Source organism: Aethalodelphis obliquidens, unplaced genomic scaffold (assembly GCF_003676395.1).
Source record: "Aethalodelphis obliquidens isolate GAN/ISIS:26980383/991018 unplaced genomic scaffold, ASM367639v1 scaffold83, whole genome shotgun sequence".
Classification (NCBI taxonomy): Eukaryota; Metazoa; Chordata; class Mammalia; order Artiodactyla; family Delphinidae; genus Aethalodelphis; species Aethalodelphis obliquidens.
In genome coordinates this window covers 7,199,811-7,217,682 of record NW_020838027.1, presented here as the reverse complement: position 1 = coordinate 7,217,682, position 17,872 = coordinate 7,199,811, and the positions used below count along the sequence as shown (strand labels likewise).

At 39.0% G+C, this 17,872-nt stretch overlaps 1 protein-coding gene across 7 annotated transcripts in view; it reads right to left on the bottom strand.

Annotated features, from left to right (window-relative positions):
- Positions 1–17,872, bottom strand: part of PHC1 (polyhomeotic homolog 1) — a 52,012-nt gene that overhangs the window by 25,050 nt on the left and 9,090 nt on the right. For 5 of the 7 annotated variants that reach the window (XM_027093322.1, XM_027093323.1, XM_027093321.1 and 2 more), the window contains one exon: positions 331–381. In XM_027093322.1, the coding sequence (XP_026949123.1) occupies positions 331–381 (51 nt within the window). Of the gene's footprint in view, positions 1–330; positions 382–7,933; positions 10,342–17,872 lie in introns of those variants that run through there. The other 2 variants (XM_027093327.1, XM_027093325.1) reach the window with 2 other exon arrangements.

Below are 17,872 nucleotides of genomic sequence, written 5' to 3'. Positions count from 1 at the left end.
TATGCCACTTCTAGGTCTAGTTGGGAGAAAATGAAGATTAAGAAAATTCACAGATGCTAATATTTTTAAAGCAAAAAAAACCCTTAAAATTATGCAAGCCCCTCAATTTTAAGTGGAAAAAATTGAAGGCTAAAAGATGAATATAGAAGAGGGGCATTTCATAATCCCTGGCAAATAGAAGATATCCAATAAATACTGATTAACTGAATTAATTTTCTAGGTGCTTGCCCTTCTCTGAACTGAAAAAAAATATGTGGAATTAAAAGATATAAGAATACCTCTCACACAGTGAGAAGACACTGTCTTAGGAACCAGGAAGATGGGTCTTACCAGACACTGAGTATGTCGGCATCTTGATCTTGGACTTCCAGCCTTCAGAACCTTGAGAAATAAACGTTTGTTGTTAAGCAGAAAAGAAAAAGAATTCCTCTCACTTCTCATCACTAATACCCATAGTGGTGTTCAGGACACACTACCCCCAAAATATAGCATCTTGGCATATTGAGTATCTTAAGCTGAAGGAATTTGAGAAAATGACAGAAGCAGGAAAGTCAGTCTGATCTCCTTCTTTCCTCTCTCTTCTTCCTTAAAACAGATCATAAAACCCTCATGTGAGAGGTGCCCTGGGAGGGAAGGAGAATCCTTATCTCTGAAGACAAAAGGACACAAAGAAGAATCCTCACAGACAGGCCTTGCTAAATTTCGCCCAGTCGCTACAATCACCTCGTACTCTTTAACCTAGTTATCCCTCCATGCCTGTCGCAGCTTCATCAAACCCAGCCTAAAAATATACCGGTCTGTTTCTTTGAGTCTTCATCTCTTTATGAAGTCTCCCGTTTCACATCAGAATTATACTAAATAAATCTTTTGAAATAAATTTCTAGGCCCAAGATGGAACTACTCCTGCCCTCTCCATAACCTTTTCTGGTAGCTATTGTTAATCCTTAATTTACAGTTTATCCTTAATTTGAAGCTAGGAAGTTCAGGTAAATTGCTCAAAGTTCATGGGAGTTGTAAGTAATTGAGTCAGAATTTAAATTCAGGTCTGTCTGACTCCAAAGCTCAACTACATCACGTCTTTCAGTGTGAAAAATAGAATAGTGCAAAAGATCTATTTAAAATGCTTAGCACACACATAAACATTTGAACAAAGATGTTTGGCATTTGCCATCATAAATACCCTTAATGGAAGGCCCACCTGCCTTTGGTAACAAGGGAAATAACTGGCGATCAGTCTACATAGATACTGGGGAGATGTCGAAGCAAAAAATAAAGAAGAGAGACGTATATATCACTTTCCTAAATTCTCTGTTTTCTCCTTTATCGGCTTATAAACTATGATAAGCAGGTAATGGCCCCAAAAGATGTCCTCGTCCATGAAGCCTATGACTGTGTTATGGTATGACAAAGGGGAATTAAAGCTGCAGATGGTATAATGCTGTGTGAAAGGAAAATCAAAATGGGGTTGCTATTGCTAAGAGAGCTCTCTAAAATGGAACTGGGAGGTCATTAAAGAAGTGTGACTTATGCACATCTCCTCCTGGATGGAATTTGACCTTTTGACCTGATGAGGTCATCCAAAACACCTGCTAGAAACTCAAGATACTTATGGGACCCTCACCCTAAAACAACTCATGATTCCTAAAGGACAGTGATTTTCTGACTTGCATCAGAGCCAATCACAATTCTCACCAGGCAACTTTTAACAATCTCATGACTTTTTGTCTTTAAAAAACCCTGACTCTTTCTCTTCCTTGGAACATCCTTTCGGGACTACCAGAATAACCTGTGTCTCCTGAATTGCAATTCTTAAGATCCCAAATAAACTTTTATTTGCAGCCTCCTACATTATTTTATTGGTTGACAGTTGCTAATCACCTGACCTTAACATAGGAAGATTATCCAAGATTATCTGGATGAGCCCAATGTAATTATAAGAGCCCTTTAAAGTGTTAATGGAGAGGCAGAAGACAGGTTGAGAGATGTGATGGGAGAAGGACGCATCCTGCCATTGCTGGCTTTGAAGGTAAAAGGGGACCATATGCTGAGCAATGCAGGAAGCCTCTAGAAGCTGGAAACAAACGAACAAACAAGGAAATGGATTCTTCACTAGCGCATCCGCAAAAGCCTCCTGATAGCACCTTGGTTTTCACCCAGTGAGATGCACGTCAGACTTCTGATCTACAGAACTGTAAGATAATAAATTTGTGTTGTTTTCAACCACTAAGCTTGTGGCACATTGTTACAGCAGCAATAGAAAGTGAACACAGAAGCTAACCGGTATTTCAAAAAACAGAAACTAATCTTACACCTTTTCTGCTGCCGAAAGTCCAGCCAGCTGCCAACTTCTTTACTCCTTTGTTTGCTAACAACTGGAGAAGTTATTGTATCACATGCTTGGGCTAATCAAGGAGAAAGTGCTCAGGAATCATTTTGAGTGGCAGCTTTTCAGTTCTGTGAAAACGCCATTCAAGTGTAATTTTCAAAAAGGTAGAATCATAACTCTCATACAAAAATAAAATGAACATGTGTCAAAGATTTCATGTAACTTGTTAATTAATGAAAGAACCGGTGAGGTACTAAAATCAGTTAAAAGTGCATTCGAGAAGCTGGATGTTTAGAGGCAATTTAATAAAGGTATGTTAGAGAAGACTGCTGAGTTGAATAGAAAATTGGTTAATGTCATATTCGACCATGAACCATAACCTTAATAAGGATATCTTTTCCACTACTGGACAGGAACTATTTGCAGGTTTGAGTTAACCTCTGCCTCTTCAGGGTTGTAAAATAACTCAGTCAATAGGAAATCAATGCAAGGCCCAAGCCCAGCACTAAACTGAAAGAACACCTAGGAACCTCTTCCCTCTATTTCTAATTTTCGAATCATCTTTCTGACAACTATAAATCCGAGTAAAGAAACTGTCAGAGTTGGCAAAGTCAGGGAGAACAGATCTCCCCATCCAAGCTCCCTGCCTGAGTTTTCCTTCCTGACTGCATTCTCGAGACATAGATGGCAGACCACCAACAATTGCAGCAAACCTGTTCTTCCCTCAGACTTCCTCAGCTTAGAAAATGGCAATCCCAGATGTCAAGACGAAGACATGTTGGAATCATCCTTAACTCTTTTCTGTAGTTTATACCCTACATCTAAGTCCTCCATATATCAAGTATTCAACAAAAAATAGTTTGAGGACCTACTACAACACAGTCACTTTTTTCTCTCATGCATGTCCATCAGTCGACAAAACAGGCAAGAATTCTTGCCTTCATGGAGCTTGCATTCTAGTGGGGGAGAAGAACAGTAAACAAATAAAATCTAAAATCTATGGAATGTTAATGATGGCAAGTGCAATAGAGGAAAATTTTTAAATGGAAAAGGGTTGGGGGAATTTGGGTATAGGGCTAGAATTTAAATACGGTTGTCAGGGAAGACCTCACAGAGAAGACGGTACTTAAGAAGAGAGATGAAGGGAAGAGAGGCAGCCATGTGTGTATTTGCTCCAGGAAGAGGGATCATGTGCCAGTGCGTTAGAGGAACCATGCGGTTCAGGGAACGATACTCCAAAATACGACATCTTGGCATATTGAATATTTTAAGCTGAAGGCGGAAACGAGAAGGTCAGCAGAAAACAAGAAGGAAACAGCAGAAACAAGAAGGTCAGAGTGAACTTCTCCCTGCCCTTCTCCCTTGAAACAGGTTATAAACCCTCATTTGAGAAGCGCTCTCCCTATACTGTACCTGGAGGAAAGGAACATCCTTACCTCTGAAGCCAGGGATGCCAAGAAGGGGCCGAACAAACAGGTCTTCCTGAGTTCCTCCCAGTTTTCGACATTTCCCTCATACCCTTTGACCTGTCGGATTTCTCCTAGACTGTCCACTCTTCATCAAACCTAGCATAAAAGTGTGTGGGTTTTGGCTTCCCTGGTGGCTCAGTGGTTGAGAGTGCGCCTGCCGACGCAGGGGACGCGGGTTCGAGCCCCGGTCCGGGAAGATCCCACATGCCGCGCAGTGGCTGGGCCCGTGAGCCATGGCCGCTGAGCCTGCGCGTCCGGAGCCTGTGCTCCGCAGCGCGAGAGGCCACAACAGTGAGAGGCCCGCGTACCGCAAAAAAAAAAAAAAATGTGGGGCTAACCATTTCTACAGGTTTTCATTTCCGTATGAAGGCTCCCTAGTCACATCAAAATTATATTAAATAAACGTGTATGCTTTTCTTCTGTTAATCTGTCAGTTTAAATTTCAGACCCAGCCAGGAATCTCAAAAGGATCAAGGAAACTTTTCCCTCCCCTACAGGAAGAGCAAGCGCAGTGTGTCTGGACTAGAGTGAGACAGGAAGAGAGGAGAGGGAGATGAGGTCAGAGGTGTAAAGTGTGGGAGTGCCAGGGGAGGACTGGAGGAGGGAGGGAGGAAGCAAATCATGATTGTAAAACCTGACATCAGCTTTTACTCCGGCTGAGAAATGTTGGGAGGATTTGAGTAGAGGAGTAATATGATCTGATTTACATTTTTTAACAGGATCGCTCTGGCTGCCGTGATAAGAACAGGCATGAGAGACAGGGATGGCGACCAGTCAGGAAGCATCTGCAGTAGAGTGGAGTGATAACAGTGAAAGAGGTGAGAAGTGGTCAGGTACTGGATATATTTTGAAGCTAGGGCCAATAGGATTTACTGACGTAATGGATGTGGGAGGTGAGAAAAAGAAAGAAAACAAAGGTACCTCCAAGGATTGCTGCCTAAGAATAGACCTTAGAGGTTATTCTATAAGAGGCTGCATAGAGCTGCCATATTCTTCTTTAACAATTGCATAGTATTCCCTTGTGTAACTATGTTGAATGGGCATCTTTGTTATATAATATAGATACATTGGTAAACATTTTTGTTACTTGTAATATTTTACAGCCACAATATTCTTAAACATGTATCAATACACATAGATGCAAGCATAACTGTAAAATGAATTCCTTAAAGTGTAATTGTTAGGTCAAAATATGTGCATGTTTTATATTTCAGTAACTATTGCAAAATTGCTGTCCATAGAGGTTGTACTCTTATATTTTGTTAAGTGGGTAAATTAATGCTGGAAGCCAGAATTAGAGATAATCCTGGGTCTCCTTATAGAGATGAGTCAGGGCAAGGATGGCATGTGGAAATGTCATCTCATTCATGGTATAGTAGAAAAACAATTTAAAAACCTCAGTTTTAGATGCCTTCTTATCTAAGCCTTCTAATTTTATAGTTGTCTTTTTCTATCTTTTTAACTTTTTTCTCTTTCTCTCTGCCTTTCTAACCCTCCATGCACACTCCCACCAATCCACTTACCTCCACACACACACAGAAAACATGTCTCCTGTAGACACTTGTTAACTAAAGTTAAGCTATACCTCCCACAAAAGGATGATGTGTTATCAATAGAATACACACTTTTTTTTTTTTTTTAGAGTACACACTTTTGGTAGTTTTTTTTTTCTTTTCTTTTTTGGCCACATCACACGGCTTGTGAGATCTTAGCTCCCCGACCAGGGATCAAACCTGGGCCCCTGGCCGTGGAAGCATGGAGTCCTAACCACTGGACCGCTGGGGAATTCCTTGATAGTTTTTTTTTCCCCCAATATTTATTTGTTTATTTGGCTGCTCCCGATCTCCGTTGTGGCATGTGGCATCTAGTTCCCTGACCAGGGATCGAAGCTGGGCCCCCTGCATTAGGAGCGCGGAGTCTTAGCCACTGGACCGCCAGAGAAGTCCCTCCTTGATAGTTTTGTTTATAGTAATAAATTTATGCTGAGCCTTTTGTTTTTCTTGAACCAACATGATACATTTACAAGATACTGGTTAGGGTTAGAAGTATATTATTTGACCATGAGTGAGTTTTCTGCACATAAATCAAAGCTGCTAAATGAAAAGGCAAGCCCACATGGATTCTGGCATTAACAGTATTAGCGGGAAATTTGAGAGTATTGCTTCCAGGAGCTATCTAGGTATGCTCAGCTTTAGTAATCCTAAATACTACATAAAAATAAATACTTTACAACAGATTCAACCATTTGCCCAATAAGTTCAAAGTTGACATATAGATGAAGAGAAGTTTAGATTTTTGAAGCCACTAACTGTAATATCACATGAATGGTCAGTATGTCTCATCTTTGTACCGAGAACAGTATGTAACGATGACCCAAGTAGAGAAAGCAACAACATTGATCCTAGGCAGGGTATGGCTTCTGTAGCCTAATGGCTTGGTGGTCCTGCTAAAGGTGATTATTTTACTGTCTGAGTGTCATATAGGTAGTCTGATTTCTTAATTTTGAATATGTAGGGGAGAAAAAACTTCTCTCTACCCTCTTAAGTTCTGTAACTGGAACCTGTAAATTAGGCTGACAAAGACAGATTAACAGGAGAAAATGTTTATTTCATATGCACATGACAGGAAGGGCTCACAGAAAAGAAGTGAAAAATCCCAAAAAGCAGTTAGGTCTGGTAGCTTATATACCATTTTAACAAAGGACAATAGATTTGTAGAGAAATAAGACAAAGAAAAAAAGATTTGGGCTTCTAGGGGCGGTAAATTGTAAGAAGGTATATATATTGAGGAAACCAATGGAAAATAAGGGTTTCTTTATTTATTTATTGATTTGGCCCTGCCACCAATAAATTTGCGAGATCTTAGTTCTCCAACCAGAGATTGAACCCGGTCCCTCTGCAGTGAAAGTGCAGAGTCCTAACTACTGGACCACCAGGGAATTCCCAATAAGGGTTACTTTAGTAAGATTTGTTTGTGTAGACCCATCTTGATACCATCTTTCTCTTATTGTCTCTAGTGATTGAGAGTTGTTCTGTTCTTCCTGGTATGGGAGAGGAAGTGGGATGCCTTCACAAAGGGACATTTATGCCCTGATTTTAGACATAAGGAGAGTGTGGAGAGCTTTTCTTACATCTGTGGTTTCTCAATTGCCTTCAGCTGAAAACAATCCTTATATCAAAGTGGCATATTTCGTAGTGACATATTCTTTTTTTTTTTTTGGCCATGCCATGCGGCTTGCGGGATGTTAGTTCCCTGACCAGGGATTGAACCTGGACCACAACGGTGAAAACACTGAGTCCTAACCACTGAACCACCAGGGAATTCCCTGTAGTGGCATATGTTAATAACTTTCAGATGCATCCCTTATAAAACCTGAATCCATATACCTGAATCTATAATTCTTTGCACAAATATAACACCCTTTAGAGAATTAGTAAATATTTCCTGTGATTTAATTATTTTACTCTGTTCAAGGTATTTTGCTAGGCATTATGGATGTACTAAGATGAGCAAGAATATTCATTCATTTCAAGCAAATTAATAATTAGGAAACAAAGTCAGGTATATATATTAAGTCTGTGGTTAAGGGCATGAATTGGGAGATTGGGATTGACATGTATACACTACTATGTATAAAATAGATAACTAATGAGAACCTACTGTATAGCACAGGGAACTCTACTCAGTGCTCTGTGGTGACCTAAATAAGAAGGAAATCCAAAAAAGAGGGGATATATGTATATGTATAGCTGATTCACTTTGCTGTACAGTAGAAACCAACACAACATTGTAAAGCAACTATATTCCAATAAAAACTTAAAAAAAAAAAAAAGAGCATGAACTTTGAGACCTGGGTTTGGATCCTGACTCTGCTGCTTACTAATTCTGCCATTTACATGGTCCTGGGCCTGTAATATAACCTCTGTAAGTCTCATTTTCCTTATCTGTAAAATGAGGGATCTACCTACCTGTCAGGAATGTTGTGAAAATTAAGTGAGTAATACATAGAATGCATTTAGCCCATTGATTGTCCTTGGTAAGTATTAAAAAATATTGATTGTTATTATTTTTATTATTAATTATCAACTGGAGTGTAAGGCAGATTGTGATTAGGACTGTGTAAAAAGATTATACATACTCAAAGATACAAAGGTCGCATCTGGTCTCCAAAGGAGTTGCCCTTCCTACAAAAAAGAGAAAAATAATATCTGGAGTAGTGTTTGGTCAGAATATGAAGGAATCAGAGGGAACATCTTTAAGAATCTTCTCTCTTGATCAAACTGGCCAAATGACAACCTCAACAGTCATTTATATTAACCAACTATGCCAGATGATTTTTACTTTTTATCCCTTTAATCTTCACATTGATCCTGAGAGATCATCATTACAGGGTTATAAAAAAAATTAATCATCAGAAACCACAAATGAATAGAGTTGGGAGACCAGAAGGGGGAGATCTCACACCCCACAGCCATAGCAGAGCCCAATAGGAAGAAGAAAGACTCCTCTTTGTTCCTGGCAAGGACTTGGCCGATGAAAACCCATGGACTCTGTTTACTATAGCCCTCCCAACTTTCTTTTCCTCTCTATAAAGGTGTTCTCCTTCCTTTGCTGTGCAGGGACTTGCACTTGACTCGCCATGGTTGCAGACCCCGAATTGCAGTTCTGGGCTGATCCAGAATATATCCATCTTTGGTGGAGAAATATCTGAGAGTCTATTTGTTTCAGGTCAACAGTGTCTTGTCTAGATCTGGGGGTTATTAATGAGCCTGCACTCAAACTCTGTCCCTGGTCTGGCTTCCTGGAAGTCCTTAGAGAGAGCCAGATCCAGAAAAACCACTGCAAATAAGTAGCACATCATCCATTTTTCTGGTCTCCTTCTCCCTCAGCAACCACGGCCCAAATCATGTCAGTGGTTTCTAGGATTATAAACCTCTAAGGTTGCTTGTGTCAAAAGGTGAACTGTAGGGTGAACTCATGAAATCTCCCCTAATTTCTACTCTTTAACTGTAAATGAGTATAATATCTCCTTTGTGTCCCCATGATATTTTAAGTATAAAATAAAATAATCAGTTGGAAAAGGCTGTAAAACAAAAGCTACAAGTGCTAGGAGAGGAAACTGAAATTTATTGGAAGCTTCATTTGAAAGTTAACCCAGTTCTCTAGAAGTAGGACACTTTTCAGGAGAAAATAATCAATATGTATGTGACCCAAATCATGTTTTCAACACTGTACTGGGCAATGTAAGAGATACAGAAGAACTATAAAACATTGTCCCTATTCTCAAAAAGCTTGCAGTATGGTAGGGTAGAAGAAAATTACTCATGTACATTGCAGCAGCCAACCAACACATACAAATTTTTCTTTACTGAATGTAACTGAAACCGTATGATACATTATCGCTGGGCAGTGAATGGAGGAAAAGAAGGAAACTAATATTGGGCTAAATGATTTCACATGTGATGTCTTAGTGGCTCCTCTCAAGCATTCATTGAATTAATGACTGTTTTCTCCATTTTTATAGACGAGGTTACCAAAACTGATATGCTAAATGACTTGTTCGTGGTAACATAAACATTAGCGAGAAGAGGGACTAAGGCTCTCATGTCGAATTCTAAATCTCTTATGTTTTTACCATATTGAGGCAGCCTTAAAATTTGTCACAAATGTTCCAGATCATTCTCCTTTTAGGCAAATGATAGGATTGTACTTCCCCACCCCCTGGAAGTTAGGTATGGCCATGTGACTTGCTCTGGTCAGTGAAATGTGGGTGGATATGATATGCATCCCTTCTGGGCAGAAGCCTCAAGAGCCAGTGCACACAACTAACCTTATTCTCTCCTTTCCTCTGCTACAGCATATAGCAATAATTCAATACAGCAGCTGTTCAGTCACCTTGGGTCCTAGAATAAAGACAGCATGGAGCGGAAGCCCTGTCCACCCTTCCATGGACATGTAGAATGAGGAATGAAGCTTTTACTTTAATCACTCATCTTTGAGGTTACTTTACAACTTAACCTAACCAATGCTGGCTCATTAGTTCTAGGAGTAAGGTGCTTTCTCATTAAATTCCTAAAGTATGTAACTGTGGCTTAAGGACAAGTCTGCACGTGATGAGGAAAATTGCTGGAGACTGAAAGTCTGGGAAAATATGGTATTATTTTGTCTATAATAACATAAAGTCAGATAACGAGTTTGATGATATTATAGCTCCAGAAGAAGTTGGAAAATAGAATATCAGTAGTGTGTATTGGTTATTGCATTTGACAGCATTTGAATAGGTACTGCAAGAAATGGCCATAGCAAAGAACTGGCCATTTTTCAATCAGGAGTGAAAGGGGAAAGAGTGCAGAAAAATGGAGTCTTATGGGATTGGGAGAGACAGCTGTGTGGAAAAGCTTTTGAATAATGAAGGCCAATTAGACCTTATGGTAGTCCCATTAGTTGCCAAAACCTCAGGCCTACAGTACCCACAATTAAATTAAGAGGTAAGTCTTTTTTTTTTTTTTTTTTTTTTTTGGCCACACTGCGTGGCATACATGATCTTAGTTCCCTGACCAGGGATTGAACCTGTGCCCCCTGCATTGGTAGCATGGAGTCTTAACCACTGGACCACCAGAGAAGTCTCAAGAGGTAAGTCTTGAAAGAAAGAAATACAGATGTGGCTGCTGACAAGAATAAAAAGATAAGAGGCTGACTAAATTTTGAAACCATGACCCTGGATTAAGAAATCTGTGAGTAAATCTACTATACCCCAATAAAAAATTAAAATTAAATTTAAAAAAAGAAAAATCTGTGAATATTTGAGACTGAATAATTACTCCTGGACTCAGACTTCTTCAGGTGATGTAAAACCTGCTCAGTGGTCCAATGCCCTCTTCAGATGAGGGCAAGGAGGAAATTAGCAAAGAAAGAGCTCCCAGAGGGTGGAACCATAGCCACAGAGAACATGAACTGCTGAGTCCTTCCCGGGGAACAGAATTGAGACCTAATTAAGGAAATTCCTTATCCCTAGGGTAAGAGACCCTCTGAACATTTGTCTGGAATTTCTCCAGAAAACCAATTTTTCTGGTTTAAAAAAAAAAAAGGATCCTAGTTATCTTATCCTTTATTTGAAATCATCTCCACCTCCCACACACTGCAGAAGTCTAATTGTTGGGGAGACACATCAGCACATCAGATTTTCTGTGAGATTACAACCTGTTTGGTTTCCACAGCCCTCAGGTCTCCCGTGCTGCTCGTCTCGGATATCACAAAGAATTCCGTACTTTGAGTCTGTTTCCTCATTTTTCAGTTGAAGAGATCATACTAGGTGATTTCTAAAGACACTTTCCATTCTAAAACGTTATGTCTATCTTCTGCCAATTGTGGGCAGTTTTTGAACTTTATCCAAGATTCAGAAAATAATCTTCATTGTATCTCCTAAAAACTAAAAACTAGTACAGAGCTGTCTCTCCCTAGGACCACTAACATGAGAGGCCTGTGCTGATGAGGGACCTCATCACAGGATAGAGTCTTATGTATTCAGGATGATGACTTTGAACTGGAAAATTCTTTGTGTATGTTCCTATTCAAAGTGTTTAGAAAGGAGATCACAAGATGCATAGAACAAACGGCTGGACACAGAAAACAAGAAAATGGGGAAAAATAACCTCCGTTTCCAGAGAAGGCATAAGCTACTTCCTCTGTCTGGAACATCCCTCCCACTCGTCACCTCTTTAGCTATATCTTTCCTGCTTATCCTTCAGTTTGTAGCACAAGAATCACTTCTGGGAATCTTACTTTGGCCCCAAGATTAGGTTGAGCTCCCATAATTCCCATCTTTTGTTATATTTATTTCACTCATAACTATATGTTCAGTGTTTACTTCCCTCACTAGGTTCTAGGTGAAGGCCTCTCCAATCGCATTCATATTTCAGTGCTATGGAGTAAGTATTTCTGTCCCCTGCCACACAGTCCTGTAATGTGCTTTGTGATGGAAAAGAGGAAACCAAGAATGAGAGAAAATGTGCCCCACTGGTTTTGCCAAAACCATTGTCTGTTAGATAAATTGCTGAAGGGGAAAAACTACTCGAATACATACTTCAAACGGTAATTCCATTCAGTCATATTTTGATTAAAATATTCACACTCTGGGGCTTCCCTGGTGGCGCAGTGGTTGAGAGTCCGCCTGCCAATGCACGGGACACGGGTTCGTGCCCCAGTCTGGGAAGATCCCACATGCTGCAGAGCAGCTAGGCCCGTGAGCCATGGCCGCTGAGCCTGCGCGTCCGGAGCCTGTGCTCCGCAACAGGAGAGGCCACAACAGTGAGAGGCCCGCGTACAGCAAAAAAAAAAAAAAAAAAATATTCACACTCTGAAAAAAGTACATCACGTATAACTACAAAGTAAATGATATTGGATAGCTATTATGTAAGGAATATCTCATACCCAGTCTCTGGATCTCTGAAACACCTGTTAGAGGGTAAAAGATGACATTTCTTAAATTTGTACATGTATGGTTTGAATATGCACAGAATATTTCTGAAAAGATATCCAAGAAACTGAGAACCAGACTTCCCTGGCGGTCCGGTGGTTAAGACGCCACACTTCCACTACAAGGGGCACAGGTTCGATCCCTGGTCAGGGAACTAAGATCCCGCATGCCATGCTCTGTGGCCAAAATAAACAAACAAAAAACAAAACAAAAATAAACACAAACCGAAAGAAAGAAGAGAACCATTTACACCCACAAAATTTGCTGTCCATAAAACTTGACTTTACCATTCCACTATTTTCATTAACATGACTTCAGTATTCCAGGAACCTCTTGCCCAGAAAATAAAAGTTGCAAATAATCATATTGTTCATTTCAGAAACATCCAGAAAAACCATTTTAAACTGATCAGCTTTTCCATAGTCAATTATCAAATGATTTTTTATTCTTGAAGACTTTTTGAAACCCTCACCTTGCTGTGTCCACAATCCTAAAACAAGATCTTTACCCAATCTTAATCAAACACTACACTGATAGACCGCACCCCCCCACACCTTAACCCAGACCCCAGAGCCTCATCAATCTCCTGACTTAGCCCTCCCCTCCCAGACGCTACTAAGATGCCTTCAAGGCAACATGCTCTCTTACCACAGTTTGAATTAACCCAGCTTTGCCTTATCAGTCGGTGTTTGGGCGATATTTTCAGGGAGCTGGCGTTAGACAAAACTAATAGCAGTTACTCCTGAGGAGGGAACTGAGAGAAGAGATGTGGAAGGTGTCTTTTTGTGCCTTTAAGTTTCTACATCAGAATGTCTTATCTATTCCAAAGTAAATAATTTCTTTAAAAAAGAAACAAACAAAACAGAAAATTTAAACACTTAGAAAATGCAGAAGACACCATTGTATACTCTCCTCTCTGACCAGAAGGTGACACTTCCTTGCCTAGGTCAGTGCAGGCTCCACCCTTACTCAGGGGTGGGCCAAGGGATGACAGAAGAGCCCAGGTACATGGCAGAGGCCCCAAATGTGACTGGAATTTTAGAAACCTGGAAAGAAGATTCCAGGATATCTACGCACAGTAATAGCTAATATTTATTGAATATTTTCTAAATGCCAAATAGTATTTTAAAAACAGTTTTCTTAAGGTAAAACTTGTGTATAATTAACTGCACACGTTTCAAGTGTGCAGTCTGATGAATTTTGACAGATTTATGCAACCATGAACTATCAGCACAATCAAGATCTTCAACATATTCATCACCCCCAAAGCTTTTCCTCATGCTAATTTGTAATTCATTCCTCTAGATAAGTTTTTAAGTACTCTGAGGTATGTGCTGTTACTCCCATTTTACAGAGGAGGAAACTGAGCTGTAGATAAATTACTTGCCGGGTGTCAGTCAGCTAACAAGCTGTTATTTAAACACAGGAAAGAGCTCTACTCACCACCAGTCCCTACCATCAGGAAGCTTGCACAAGCCTCTTAGATAGCCTTATCCACCAGAGGGCAGACAGCAGAAACAAGAAGAACTACAATCCTGCAGCCTGTGGAACAAAAACCACATTCACAGAAAGACAGACAAAATGAAAAGGCAGAGGACTATGTACCAGATGAAGGAACAAGATAAAACCCCAGAAAAACAACTAAATGAAGTGGAGATAGGCAAGCTTCCAGAAAAAGAATTCAGAGTAATGGCAGTAAAGATGGTCCAGGACCTTGGAAAAAGAATGGAGGTAAAGATCAAGAAGATGCAAGAAATGTTTAACAAAGACCTAGAAGAATTAAAGAACAAACATCTAGAAGAATTAAAGAACAAACAAACAGAGATGAACAATACAATAACTGAAATGAAAAATACATTAGAAGGAATCAATAGCAGAATAATTGAGGCAGAAGAACTGATAAGTGACCTGGAAGACAGAATGGTGGAATTCATTGCCACAGAACAGAATAAAGAAAAAGAATGAAAAGAAATGAAAACAGCCAAAGAGACCTCTGGGACAACATTAAATGCACCAACATTCGCATTATAGGAGTCCCAGAAGGAGAACAGAGACAGAAAGGACCTGAGAAAATATTTGAAGAGATTATAGTCAAAAACTTCCCTAACATGGGAAAGGAAATAGCCACCCAACTCCAGGAAGTGCAGAGAGTCCCAGGCAGGATAAGCCCAAGGAGAAACATGCTAAGACACAGTAATCAAATTGACAAAAATTAAAGGCAAAGAAAAATTATTAAAAGCAACAAGGGAAAAACAACAAATAACATACAAGGGAACTCCCATAAGGTTAAGCTGATTTCTCAGCAGAAACTCTACAAGCCAGAAGGGAGTGGCATGATATATTTAAAGTGATGAAAGGGAAGAACCTACAACCAAGATTACCTAGCAGGGATCTCATTCAGAGTCAATGGAGAAATCAAAAGCTTTACAGACAAGCAAAAGCTAAGAGAATTCAGCACCACCAAACCAGCTCTACAACAAATGCTAAAGGAACTTCTCTAAGTAGGAAACACAAGAGAAGAAAGGGACTGACAAAAACAAGCCAGAAACAATTAAGAAAATGGTAAAAGGTACATACATATCAATAATTACCTTAAATGTGAATGGATTAAATGCTCCAACCAAAAGACACAGGCTCACTGAATGGATATGAAAACAACACCCATATATATGCTGTCTACAAGAGACCCACTTCAGACCTAGGGACACATACAGACTGAAAGTGAGGGGATGGAAAAAGGTTTTCCATGTAAGTGTAAATCAAAAGAAAGCTGGAGTAGCAATACTCATATCAGATAAAATAGACTTTAAAATAAAGAATGTTACAAGAGACAAGGAAGGACACTACAGGATGATAAAGGGATCAATCCAAGAAGAAGATATAACAATTATAAATATATATGCACCCAACACAGGAGCACTTCAATACATAAGGCAAATGCTAACAGCTATAAAAGAGGAAATCGACAGTAACACAATAATAGTGGGGGGCTTTAACACCTCACTTACATGAATGGACAGATCATCCAGACAGAAAATTACTAAGAAAACACAAGCTTTAAATGGCACGGTAGACCAGATAGATTTAATTGATATTTATAGGACATTCCATCTGAAAACAGCAGATTACACTTTTTTCTCAAGTGCCCATGGAACATTCTCCAGGATAAATCACATCTTGGGTCACAAATCAAGCCTCAGTAAATTTAAGAAAACTGAAATCATATCAAGCATCTTTTCTGACCACAACACTATGAGATTAGAAATCAATTACAGGAAAAAAAAAGTAAAAAACACATACACATGGGGGCTAAACAATACGTTACTAAATAACCAAGAGATCGCTGAAGAAATCAAAGAGGAAATCAAAAAATACCTAGAGACAAATGACAATGAAAACACGACAATCCAAAACCTATGGGATGCAGCAAAAGCAGTTCCAAGAAGTTTATAGCAATACAATCCTACCTCAAGAAACAAGAAAAATCTCAAATAAACAATCTAACCTTACACCTAAAGGAACTAGAGAAAGAAGGACAAACAAAACCCAAAGTTAGCAGAAGGAAAGAAATCATAAAGATCAGAGCAGAAATAAATGAAATAGAAAAGTCAATAAAACTAAACATCAATAAAAGTAAAAGCTGGTTCTTTGAGAAGATAAACAAAATTGATAAACCTTTAGCCAGACTCATCAAGAAAAAGAGGGAGAGGGCTCAAATCAATAAAATTAGAAATGAAAAAGGAGAAGTTACAATGGACACCACAGAAATACAAAGCATCAGGGAGGGTGGGAGGGAGGGAGACGCAAGAGGGAGGAGATATGGGAACATATGTATATGTATAACTGATTCACTTTGTTATAAAGCAGAAACTAACACACCATTGTAAAGCAATTATACTCCAATAAATATGTAAAAAAAAAAAATACAAAACATCAGAAGAGACTACTACAAGCAAACCTATGCCAATAAAATGGACAACCTGGAAGAAATGGACAAATTCTTGGAATGGTGTAACCTTCCAAGACTAAACCAGGAAGAAATAGAAAATATGAGCAGACCAATCACAAGTGATGAACTTGAAACTGTGATTAAAAATCTTCCAACAAACAAAAGCCCAGGACCAGATGGCTTCACAGGTGAATTCTGTCAAACATTTAGAGAAGAGGTAACGCCCACCCTTCTCAAACTCTTCCAAAAAATTGCAGAGGAAGGAATACTCCCAAACTCATTCCACCATCATCCTAATACCAAAACCAGACAAAGATACAACAAAAAAGGAAAATTACAGACCAATATCATTGATGAATATAGATGCAAAAATCCTCAACAAAATACTAGCAAACAGCATCCAACAGCACATTAAAAGGATCATACACCATGATCAAGTGGGATTTATCACAGGAATGTAAGGATTCTTCAATACACGCAAATCTATCAATGTGATACACCATATTAACAAACTGAAGAATAAAAACCATATGATCATTTCAATAGATGCAGAAAAAGCTTCTGACAAAATTCAACACCCATTTATGATAAAAACTCTCCAGAAAGTGGGCATAGAGGGAACCTACCTCAACATAATAAAAGCCATATATGAGAAACTCACAGCAAGCATCATTCTCAATGGTGAAGAACTGGAAGTATTTCCTCTAAGATCAGGAACAAGACAAGGATGTCCACTCTCACCACTATTTTTTTTGAAGTTTATTTAATTTATTTTTTTATATAGCAGGTTCTTATTAGTCATCAATTTCATACACATCAGTGTATACATGTCAATCCCAATCGCCCAATTCATCACACACACACACCCCCACTGCTTTCCCCCCTTGGTGTCCATACGTTTGTTCTCTACATCTGTGTCTCAATTTCTGACCTGCAAGCCGCTTCATCTGTACCATTTTTCTAGGTTCCACATATATGCATTAATATACGATATTTGTTTTTCTCTTTCTGACTTACTTCACTCTGTATGACAGTCTCTAGATCCATCCATGTCTCAACAAATGACCCAATTTCGTTCCTTTTTATGGCTGAGTAATATTCTATTGTATATATGTACCACATCTTCTTTATCCATTCATCTGTTGATGGGCATTTAAGTTACTTCCATGACCTGGCTATTGTAAATAGTGCTGCAATGAACATTGGGGGCACTCTCACCACTATTATTCAACATAGTTTTGGAAGTCCTAGCCATGGCAATCAGAGAAAAAAGAAATAAAAGGAATACAAATTGGAAAAAAAGAAGTAAAACTGTCACTGTTTGCAGATGACATGATACTATACATAGAGAATCCTAAACATACCACCAGAAAACTACTAGAGCTAATCAATGAATTTGGTAAATTTGCAGCATACAAAATACATGCACAGAAATCTCTTACATTCCTATACACTAACAAAGAAAGATCAGAAAGAGAAATTAAGGAAACAATCTCATTCACCATTGCAACAAAAAGAATAAAATACCTAGGAATAAACCTACCTAAGGAGGTAAATGACCTATACTCAGAAAACTATATGACACTGATGAAAGAAATCAAAGATGACACAAACAGATAGAGAAATATACCATGTTCTTGGATTGGAAGAAT